This window comes from Oncorhynchus clarkii, chromosome 20 (genome assembly GCF_045791955.1).
Source record: "Oncorhynchus clarkii lewisi isolate Uvic-CL-2024 chromosome 20, UVic_Ocla_1.0, whole genome shotgun sequence".
Lineage (NCBI taxonomy): Eukaryota > Metazoa > Chordata > Actinopteri > Salmoniformes > Salmonidae > Oncorhynchus > Oncorhynchus clarkii.
The window spans coordinates 11,890,652-11,902,830 of NC_092166.1; the positions used below are offsets into that span (position 1 = coordinate 11,890,652).

General features: G+C 45.7%; 1 protein-coding gene across 1 annotated transcript in view; it reads left to right on the plus strand.

The window, feature by feature from the left end:
- The first annotated feature begins 218 nt into the window (after positions 1–218).
- Positions 219–12,179, plus strand: part of LOC139375903 (heparan sulfate 2-O-sulfotransferase 1) — a 33,590-nt gene continuing 21,629 nt past the window's right edge. Inside the window, exon 1 of the mRNA XM_071117861.1 lies at positions 219–665. Coding sequence (XP_070973962.1) covers positions 542–665 — 124 coding nt within the window. The 5' untranslated portion in view covers positions 219–541. The remainder of the gene's footprint in view (positions 666–12,179) is intronic.

Genomic DNA, 12,179 nt, shown 5'->3' on the forward strand with positions numbered 1-12,179 from the left:
ATTCCTATTTTCAGATGGCAAACAGAAGGGCACCTTTAATTTCTCTTCTTTTATCGGTCACTCTTAGTTACATTCCATTCGTATGTGGACAGTGCCCCCCGTGGCCAAATTCAAGAACTGTTTAAAATGTGTCCAATCGCATTTTAACATACTTGACTGTTGACGAATGAAAAGCCTATTCCGTTTCGTGGATTGTTGGTTTCACCAATAGGGGGTTTGTAGTAATAAGTCCTCCGACGAAGGTAGGCGTGTTAAGTGAACTGAACGGGACAGCTCTACAGAGAAAGACTCGCCGAGACCGAGGAACACAAACCCGCTTCTGTTGACACCCTTGGGGGGGACATCTCAACATCAAGAATACGGCATTGAGGTTGCATGCAGAGTATATTATAGTATGAAACATCATTTGGACCTGAGTGTGTTTCCTACTGCACAACCAGGGTTTTAACAGACACTCGTTCGCTCTGTAATTGACAATTCCATTACCTTTTTATGTAGTATTTTCTAAACCTGGAATGACCTGTTCTTACTGGATTGTTTGATGGGGCTTCTAAGAATCATGATACCGCCCAAGTTTCAGCTTCTGGCGCTGTTGGCATTCGCAGTGGCCATGTTCTTCTTGGAGAACCAAATCCAGAAGCTGGAGGAGTCTCGGGGAAAGCTAGGTAAGACTGCGGTCAAGCTGTCCTTATTCATCATGCCGTAGGTAAATGTGTCCGTGAGATGCAGTAGGGGTTGAACCATTGCTGAACATCTTGTCAGCTTGGTTGCCAATTTGCGGTTGACTTGTGACGACATCATTCGCGCTCCCCTTGGGAAGTGACAAACTGGCATTTTGAGGACAACGTGCAACTCGGGAACATCAACTACATTTTCAGTCAGGTTTAGTAAACGATTTGACAAACCTATTGTATAATGAGTTTGCCCTCTTTTACCATATGGTTGACCAGATCATGTGTGAACAGCAAGTAGAACCTGTGGCACCATTATCCCTCCAGTGGGTTAATGATTGATAGTGTAGTGATTGGGGGGGAACAACTAGGCTTGAACCATCAACCCAGCAGTTTTAGAGCTGGCGCAGTACAGCTTTTTGCCTTGGAGGAGGTCCAGACCTCTGTGAACAGAGGTCATTACACTTTAAAATAAAAAGCAACCCTTGCATAATGCCTTTCAGAGCTGCATGGTTATCCCACCGCTGCCACCAAGATAGCAATTGAGAGTAAACTGGAGCCGGGCTTGGACCAAAGACCATGTGGTTACGGCAGAAGGGCTCTACCTCCTATTTCATTAAGCTTCAGATACCTCTTTACAGAACATGCAAGGATACAACAATAGCTGTGTGGAGAGAGACTTAACATTTGAATGATGGCCATTCCAAGGTGATTTCATGTAAACATGCACTACGTGGGAATTAAAAAAGTTCACTATTTCAGCCCATTCAATGTGCATTCTATGTATGCATTATTATTTTCAACAACCATTTGCATGGTGGAATTGATCGTTCAGAGAAATGTCCTTGCTGTAGTGTGCTGTGCCACAGAAACCTTTATTCATGTAAACATGAGTTCCAAAAGAATGTGTTCTAAACAACCGGCACATTTCAACAAACTGTGATCAGAATTAATTATCATGGTGGTTCCGTAACAAATATTGGGAGGATATCTGAATGTTCTGGGTAGACATCAACATCAACTACTGAAACAACACAGGGAATATCTAAATGCTTTTGGAGTGAAAAAACACAAGAGGCTAAAACAAGACCTAAAGGGAGCAGTCTCTTCCATTACAGCCTACTCAAAGAATTTTATTGACTTGACAATGCGTCTGAATGATGCCTAGAGAGGGAAAACGTCTCTGTAAACTGGAGCCGTCAATTATATCCTGCATAGTCAAATAGCCTAGGTTTGAGGCAGGGCAACATGATGGGACACCACTTGCTGTCCAACCAGGTGCTGATGCATTTCTCCCGTCTATATTGGGAAAACAAGCTGTATATTTATTAGCCACCTTTTTTTTGGGGGGGGGGCACGCTCTAATATTGCCCATTTCCAACTTATTTTCTTATCTGCTTGTTACTTCACTCAGACGCTGAATCACTTTTCCTACTAAAAGTCTCCAGTACAGAAGCCACTGTGATTTGCTTCCAGGCTAATTGTGAGTGGTTTGGTAGTCTCTGCATGGATTGAAATCACCCCATAACGATCCATGTGTCTTTTAGCTAGCTTCATCTGTGTTATCTGGTGACATACAGTGCATTCGGAAAGTATTCAGACGCCTAGACTTTTTCCACATGTTGTTAGGTTGCAGCCTTATTCTAAAATTGATTAAATTGTTGTTGTTTTTATCCTTGTCAATCTACACACAATACTCCATAATGACAAAGCAAAACAGGTTTTTAGAATTTTTACAAATTTCAACAAAATTTAAACATATTTTATATACGTATTCGGACCCTTTCCTCAGTACTTTGTTGAAACACCTTTGGCAGCGATTACAGCCTCGAATCTCCTTGGGTATGACACTACAAGCTTGGCACACCTGTATTTGGGGAGTTTCGACCCATTCTTCTCTGCAGATCCTCTCAAGCTCTGTCAGGTTGGATGGGGAGCGTCACTGTACAGCTATTTTCAGGTCTCCAGTCATGTTTGATCGGGTTCAAGTCCGGATTCTGACTGGGCCACTCGAGGACATTCAGAGACTTCTCTCGAAGCCACTTCTGCATTGTCTTGGCTTTGTGCTTAGGGTCATTGTCCTGTTGGAAGGTGAACCTTTGCCCTAGTCTGAAGTCCTGAGGGCTCTGGAGCAGGTTTTCATCAAGGATCTCTCTGTACTTTGCTCCGTTCATCTTTCTCTCGATCCTGACTAGTCTCCCAGGCCCTGCCTCTGAAAAACATCCCCAGAACATGATGCTGCCACCACCATGCTTCACCATAGGGATGGTGCCTGGTTTCCTTCAGATGTGACGCTTGGTATTCAGGCCAAAGAGTTCAAACTTGGTTTCATCAGACCAGAGAATCTTGTTTCTCATGGTCTGAGAGTCCTTTAGGGGCCTTTTGGCAAACTCCATGCGGGCTGTCATGTGCCTTTTACTGAGGAGTGGCTTCTGTCTGGCCACTCTACCATAAAGGCCTGATTGGCGGAGTGCTGCAGAGATGGGAGAACCTTCCAGAAGGACAACCATCTCCACAGAGGAATTCTGGAGCTCTGTCAGAGTGACCATCGCGTTCTTGGTCACCTCCCTGACCAAGGCCCTTCTCCCCGATTGCTCAGGTTGGCCGGGCAGCCAGCTCTTGAAGGAGTCTTGGTGGTTCCAAACTTCTTCCATTTAAGAATGATGGAGGCCACTGTGTTCTTGGGGACCTTCAATGCTGCAGACATGTTTTGGTACCCTTCCCCAAATCTGTTCTTCGACACAATCCTTGCTCTGAGCTCTAGGGACAATTCCTTCGACCTCATGACTTGGTTTATACTCTGACATGCACTGTCAACTGTGGGATATTATGTGGACAGGTGTGTGTTGAGTCTCATAGCAAAGGGTCTGAATACTTATGTAAATTAGGTATCTGTTTTTTTTTATTTTATACATTTGCAAAAATCTGTATACCTCTTTTTGCTTTGTCACTATGGGGTATTGTGTGAGTATATTGTTGAGGGACAAATGTATTATTATTATTATTATTATTATGATTTATTTATTTTTGTTGAATTTTTACCCCTTTTTCTCCCCAATTTCGTGGTATCCAATTGTTGTAGTAGCTAGAATCTTGTCTCATCACTACAACTCCCGTACGGGCTCGGGAGAGACGAAGGTTGAAAGTCATGCGTCCTCCGATACACAACCCAACCAGCCGCACTGCTTCTTAACACAGCGCGCATCCAATGTGTCGGAGGCTACACCGTGCACCTGGCAACCTTGGTTAGCGTGCACTACGCCCGGCCCGCCACAGGAGTCGCTGGTGCGCGATGAGACAAGGACATCCCTACCGACCAAGCCCTCCCTAACCCGGACGACGCTAGGCCAATTGTGCGTCGCCCCACGGACCTCCCGGTCGCGGCGGTTACGACAGAGCCTGGGCGCGACCCACGGACTCTGATGGCACAGCTGGCGCTGTACAGCGCCCTTAACCACTGCGCCACCCGGGAGGCCCACATATTTATTATTTAATCAACTTTAGAATATGGCTGTAATGTAACCTGTGGAAAAAGGGAAGGGGTCTCAATATTTTCTGAATGGACTGTATTTCCTGTAGCGTCCTCTTATGCCAGCTAGGTACATTTTGTAGAAACGTCAAGTTTAACATTAGCACGTGGAGGTGGGGCTGACGGTGTGCTTTCCTCATTGGCCGTAACTCTAGATGGGAGTATATGCTATACTTGCTAAGAGCAGTGTAAATTGAAGCGTTGTTTATAAACCTGTCACCTCATGGCCCAAGTAACTAACTATGTATCTACATTTAACCACCACACGAGTCTCCACAACATTTAACAGTTTTAGTCATTTAGCAGACATTCTTATCCAGAGCGACTAACAGGAGCAATTAGGGTTAAGTGCCTTGCTCAAGGGCACATCAGATTTTTCACCTAGTCTGCCCAGGGATTCCACCCAGCGACCTTTTGAGTTACTGGCCCAACACGCTTAACCGCCAGGCTACCTGGCAATGAGCTAAGTTCCCACTCGTACCTGCCACTCCATGAGGAGCAATGAGCTAAGTAAGTTCCCACTCGTACCTGCCACTCCATGAGGAGCAATGAGCTAAGTAAGTTCCCACTCGTACCTGCCACTCCATGAGGAGCAATGAGCTAAGTAAGTTCCCACTCGTACCTGCCACTCCATGAGGAGCAATGAGCTAAGTAAGTTCCCACTCGTACCTGCCACTCCATGAGGAGCAATGAGCTAAGTAAGTTCCCACTCGCCGCGATGTTACCACAAGCGTTGTACCGGAGTGAAACATCCTAAGTGAGGTTTTGTCTTTTATTTCTTACACTGATTTAATAATTCATGAAAGAAAGGCTTTTTAATGCAAAGGAGAAAGGGTACTGTCCATGCATTGTGAATGTGTTTGGAGAGAGTGACACAATGATGTAGGAATGCCTTCTGCTCAACATTCATTCATTGCCTGCGCTGCGACTTCATAAAGAGTCAGACCTGAATTATCTTCCATTTCCATACTGGGCACCAACCTCCTTACTGCTGAGTGCCCTGGACAGGAATTTGCTCATGAAAAGATCTTGCCATCCACAGACTGACATCAAGTACTTTGAAAAGAGTTATACTATTTGATGTGATTGACAGTAGCTTTGAGCATGGCTTTGAAAAGTCCATCTCAATGTAGCGCTAGGAGGACCAGGATATCATCGCTGATGTGGTCAAGTTCCTAGTTCACATCTTGGACGTTTGAATGCTTTCAATTATAATAATGAATCTGAACATTATAAAAAGTCAAAATCCTGATACACTAATCAAATCAAACTTTGTCACATGCGCCGAATACAACAAGTGTAGACTTCACCGTGAAATGCTTACTTACAAGCCCTTAACCAACAGTGCATTTCAAGAAGAGTTAAGAAAATATTTACCAAGTGGACTAAAATAAAAAGTAATAATAAAAAGTAACACAATAAGAATAATGAGGTTATATACAGGGGCCACCGGTACCGAGTCAGTGTGCGCGGGTACCGGTTAGTTGAGGTAATTTGTACATGTAGGTGGGGGTGAAGTAACTATGCATACATAATTAACAGCGAGTAGCAGCAGTGTACAAAAGGGAGGGGGGGGTCAATGTAAATTGTCCGGTGGCGATTTTATGAATTGTTCAGTAGTCTTATGGCTTGGGGGTAGAAGCTGTTGAGGAGCCTCTTGGTCCTAGACTTGGCCCTCCGGTACTGCTTGCCGTGCGGTAGCAGAGAGAACAGCCTATAACTTGGGTGACTGGAGTCTCTGACAATTTTATGGGCTTTCCTCTGACCGCCTATTATATAGGTCCTGGATGGCAGTGATGTACTAGGCCGTTCGCACTTCCCTCTGTAGCGCCGTACGGTCAGATGCCGAGCAGTTGCCATAGCGGTGATGACCAGGTGGTGATGAAACCGGTCAGGATGCTCTCCATGGTGCAGCTGTAGAACCTTTTGAGGATTTGGGGACCCATGTTAAATCTTTTCAGTCTCCTGAGGGGCAAAGATTTTGTCATGCCCTCTTTATGACTGTCTTGGTGTGTTTGGACTGGAGGTCGACCGATTTAATTGGAATGGCCGATTTTAATTAGGGCCGATTTAAGTTTTCATAATCAGCATTTTTGGACACCGAACATTGCACTCCACGAGGAGACTGTGTGGCAGGCTGACCACCTGATACGCGAGTGTAGCAAGGAGCCATGGTAAGTTGCTAGCTAGCATTAAACTTATCTTATTTAAAAAAATCAATCTTAACATAATCACTAGTTAATTACACATGGTTGATGATATTACTAGTTTATATGCAAAGCAGGACAAGCTAGTTCAAATGTATTTATATAGCCCTTCGTACATCAGCTGATATCTCAGTGCTGTACAGAAACCTAGCCTAAAACCCCAAACAGCAAGCAATGCAGGTGTTGAAGCACGTTGGCTAGGAAAGACTCCCTAGAAAGGCCAAAACCTAGGAAGAAACCTAGAGAGGAACTAGGCTATAAGGGGTGGCCAGTCCTCTTCTGTCTGTGCCGGGTGGAGATAATAACAGAACATGGCCAAGATGTTCAAATGTTCATAAATGACCAGCATGGTCAAATAATAGTTGTGGGACAGGTAGCACGTCCGGTGAACAGGTCAGGATTCCATAGCCGCAGGCAGAACAGTTGAAACTGGAGCAGCAGCACGGCCAGGTGGACTGGGGACAGCAAGGAGTCATCATGCCAGGTAGTCCCGAGGCATGGTCCTAGGGCTCAGGTCCTCCAAGAGAGAGAAAGAAAGAGAGAATTAGAGAGAGCATACGTAAATTCACACAGGACACCGGATAAGACAGGAGAAGTACTCCAGATATAACAAACTGACCCTAGCCCCCAGACACATAAACTACTGCAGCATAAATACTGGAGGCTGAGACAGGAGGGGTAAGGAGACACTGTGGCCCCATCCGATGATACCCCCGGACAGGGCCAAACAGGAAGGATATAACCCCACCCACTTTACCAAAGCACAGCCCCCACACCACTAGAGGGATATCTTCAACCACCAACTTACCGTCCTGAGACAAGGCCGAGTATTGCCCACAAAGATCTGCGCCACGGCACAACCCAAGGGGGGGCGCCAACCCAGACAGGAAGATCACATCAGTGATCACACCAACTTGACTCCCTCTGATCAAACTCTTGCATCACCAAGTTCACACCTCAGCCACCTCCTCACTTTCAACTCCTCTTTCTTTCTTTCTCTCGCTCTCTCTTTTTCACCATTATCCGGAGCACTCCTTTTGACACCATGGAGCTGTTTTTAGCCTCCCCAGGGTTATTAAATGGAGTCATACACTGGCAGTCTGCTGGTATTCACTAAATAGTGGTTACTGTACATCTCTATGTGTCTCAGCACTCTGAAACATGCCATTTGAGAGCCTAATGGATTGGATACCACTGTGGAAACACAGGTGTCAGGAATGGATTTGGTGTGGGCAGAGTACTAATGGACCTAAGCTCGAGCAGTTAGGGCCCTGATTGGTGTATTTATGGGCATTGGCTTGCACTTTAAAGAATAATGTTTTCCCTTGAAGTTCTGTGCTACATTTCCGTGCACAGTTGCGGATGACTGACAGGCTAATCACGGTGCTATGAACTGTTTCGCACCCCGGAGTGTAATTGAGACCGCTCTCCTCGCGCCGCAGTGTTCCCTTGTCGGGTTTCCAAGGGGTTTGACTAACGATGCGGTCGGTGTGGTTAAGCATGCGTGAAAGCAGGTGGGTGACTTATCGCTTTTATAACACTGATCAACATCCCTCTGAGAGACCCAGCTGTAACAGAGCTTCTGTAGACGTATTGTAAGAATACCAAGCATCATTATAACTGATAATCATGTTACTTTTCATCAGAGTCCTTCCTTTGCCAATCAATAATCATAAACAGCCTCTTTATCTGGAGCCTGGGATGCTACTGTAGTGCAAGATGATAATCCCCTGTGGTCAAACAGGCCTTTCCCAATTTCCAATTTACATCTTCAAAGCTATGGGGGGGAGGGGTGGGGTGTGGTGAGATTTAATTTTCATCTCAACACAGAAATATTTAAACCCCTGGCTGCTCACATCATAAGCCTTAACAAAAGGAGGGGAGAGAAACATGCCTGCAGCATTTTAAAACCAATTTCATCAGAGAATAGAGGGATAAGGCAGTCTGGCTGAACTGTTCCGCTCCTCTTGTCTGCATATACCTTCCATCTTGTATACAGCAGCTGAATAGAGACTCACAGTGGAGGTGTCATAATAACCAGTAAAGGTGACTCTTATCAAAATATTTGTCTCTATTTACTTTGATTCGAAAATGCTAATTTGCGTCAAAGTAGTCATCATGCAAAACTACAAATCCCTGCAAGTTTCTGCATGTCATCTCGAGCTGACAGGTTTGCTAATAGGTATTTTGTCCATTTAAAACTTACACAAGACTGTTCACATAATTGTAATTTTAAAGAAATGTAGCCAATTTATTAATTACACATTTAACTAACATTAGATAGTTAATCCAGAGATTCTTACCTTTGCCTCGATTCGTCAGTCTCCTTGTCACGTTCTGACCTTAGTTCTTTTGTTATGTTTTTGTTTGAGTATGGTCAGGGTGTGAGTTGGGTGGGTTGTCTATGTTAGTTTGTCAATGATTTTCTATTTCTGTGTTTGGCCTGGTATGGTTCTCAATCAAAGGCAGCTGTCAATCGTTGTCCCCGATTGAGAATCATACTTAGGTAGCCTGATTTCACCTTTGAGTTGTGGGTAATTATTTTCTGTTATGTGTCTGTCACCTTTCAGAACTGTTTAGTTTCTCCTTTGTTATTTTGTTTAGTATTCTCGGTTTAATAAATATATGATGAACACTTAATACGCTGCACTTTGGTCCTCACCTCATTCCAACGACGATCATGACAGAATCACCCACCACAACCGGACCAAGCAGCGTGGTTCCCAGGAGCAGCGGGTTCAAGACTCCTGGTCCTGGGAGGAGATCTTGGATGGCAAGGGACCCTGGGTACAGTTGGGAGAATATCGCCTCCCCAAGGCAGAGCTGGAGGCAGCAAAAGCCGAGAGGCGGTGGTATGAGGAGGCAGCGTGGCTGGGACGAGAGGCATCCCCAAAAATGTATTGGGGGGGGCACACGGGGAGTGTGACTTATCAGGTAGGAGACCTGAGCCAACTCCCCGTGCTTACCGTCGAAAGCGGTGGACCGGGCAGGCACCGTGTTATGCCGTGAGGCGCACGGTGTACCCCGGTGCGCAGGCATAGCCCGGTGCGCTACATAGCAGCGCCTCGTATCGGCCGGGGCTAGAGTGGGCATCGAGCCTGGTGCCATGAAGCCGGCTCAGTGCATCTGGTCTCCAGTGCGTCTCCTCGGGCCGGGGTACATGGCACCAGCCCTGCGCATGGTGTCCCCGGTTCGCCAGCACAGCCCAGTGCGGTCTATTCCACCTCACCGCACTGGCCTGGCTACGGGGAGCATCCAGCCAGGTAGGGTTGTACAGGCTCGATGCTTGAGACCTCCAGTGCGCCTCCTGTCTATCCGAGACCTCCTCCTCCGTCCTGAGCCGCCGGTCAGTCAGGAGCTGCCAGAGCCGCCCGTTACTCCGGTGCTACCTTCACTCCGGAGCTGCCGGAGTCTCCCGCCTGTCCGGCGCTGCAGGAATCTCCCGTCCATTCGGGACCCGTGGCTAGGGTCCCCAGTCCGAGGTTGGCGGCGAGGGTCGCCGCTCTAAAGAGGCCACGGAGGCAGGTTAAGAGGCGGACAAAGACTATGGTGGAGTGGGGTCCACGTCCCGCGCCAGAGCCGCCACCGCGGACATACGCCCACCGAGACCCTCCCTTATAGGTTCAGGTTTTGCAGCCGGAGTCCGCACCTTGGGGGGGGGGGGGGGGGGTACTGTCACGTTCTGACCTTAGGAAGAAGAAACCCGTTACCCTCGTCCAGATCATCATGGCATTTGTAGTTCTTTATGATAGCCACATTAGCAGATAATTAGCATTTCATTTTAAGGGGGTAAATACAGACAAATATATTGATAAAAGTCACCTTGTCAAAACGTCACGCCAGGGTAAGCCTACATGAAACACAGCCCTTATTTTTGTTTCAAATATTTTTATTAAACACACACAAGAATGGTGTATAGGTATACAATACAGGTATACAATTCTTATCTAAACATAAAAGAGCATACAAGAACAACAAGACCCAGAGTTCTGGGTGCAGAGCAAATAATACAAAACACGACATACAAAACAAGGACACGCAGAAAGAAAGAGGGAATATGTCCCCCCCTATCCCCCCCCTTATTCCCCCAACCCCCCCCCCCCTCCCCCCCCTCCCAACTGCTCGGGTGGCAGGGCCATCACATGCTGCCCAAAGGTAGATTAAAATATTACAATTGAGAGTGCGTTAATAAGTACAAATTCACAGCGCCGACTCGTCCAAGTAGGAGAGGAAAGGCTGCCAGATTTGATCAAATGTTGATAATTTATTGTTCAGAATATATCTAATTCTTTCTAAGTGTACAGTGTTTGCCAATTCACTGAGCCATAATTTGGTAGAGGGCGCTTCCCTCCTCTTCCAAAACAACAATATTCGTTTTTTTGCCGAGATGAGACCGTACGAGATTTAGTTGTTTTTGGGGGTTGGTTAATCCGTTTAGGGACTCAGATAGTCCCAGGATTATCAGAAGCGGGTCTGGATCTATTGAAGTCTCCAAAACTTCAGAGAGGATCCCAAAAATTCCACTCCAATAACCATGCAAGCTAGAGCATAGGGCAAAGCAGTGGAGTAGTGTACCCTCCGTAGCCTGACATTTATCACATGTAGGGGATGTGTCAGGAAATATCCTATGCAGTTTAGTTTTGGAATAGTGTAATCTGTGTAATACCTTGAATTGTATGAGACGATGTCTGGAATTAATGGAGCATGTGTAGATATACTCCAAGCTCTCTTCCCAGTCTGCCACCGAGATGTCAGTCCCTAGTTCTTCCTCCCATTTTGCCTTGATGGCATCAGTGGAAGGTGTGCTAACAAATTGAAGAGCATCATATAGACGCGATATCAGTTTATCGGAGCTGGGGCATATTTTTATGCATCCGTCAAACATGGAAGGTTTAGCATTCCCAAATGTTGGGAGGTGTTTTCTAATGTAGTCTCTGATTTGTAGGTATCTGAAAAAATTACTTCTGGGAAGGTTATAAGTTTCCCTCAGCAACTCAAAGGAAGCAAAGGTCCCTTCTATGTATAAATCCCCTATGGTACTTATCCCCAACTCTCCCCATCGCTCAAAGGTGTTATCAAGGTTAGAAGGGGCAAAGGAGGGATTCCTGGCGACAGGGAGCATGAATGACATTGGTCTAAGCTCAAAGTGGACTTTAATTTGCTTCCAGATTCGGACTGTGCTATGTATAATAGGATTGTTACAATAAAGTGACATCTCCAGATTGACAGGCGACAAAATCACAGCGCCAATAGAGAAGGGGTGAAACTCCTCACGCTCCATACCAAGCCAGCTGGATGCCGGAAGTACGTCATCCAGCAGAAACGTAACAATGCGGAGGTTAGCGGCCCAGTAATAAAATATAAAATTTCCTCCTTCCATCTTGGATTTACAGAGGTGTTTTTTACCTATCCTGTGTGTTTTATAATCCCAGATGAAAGGATTGATAATTGAGTCCAGTTGTTTATGAAAGGATTTAGGTATGAATACTGGGATGTTCTGATATAGGTAGAGCAGTTGTGGGAGGAAGACCATTTTAATGGCATTAATTCTTCCGAGCAGAGAAATTGGGAGAGTTCTCCAAAATAGTATGTTTGCTTTGAGTTTTTGTATCAGAGAGGGGAAATTCTCTTTAAATAGTAAGGAGTATTGTTTGGTAACTACAATTCCTAGGTAGGTACATTTTTCTGAAGATAACTTAAATGGGAGATGTTCTAGCCAGGAGGTATTTTGCGACCGTATGGGCATTAATTCACTCTTGTTCCAATTTATTC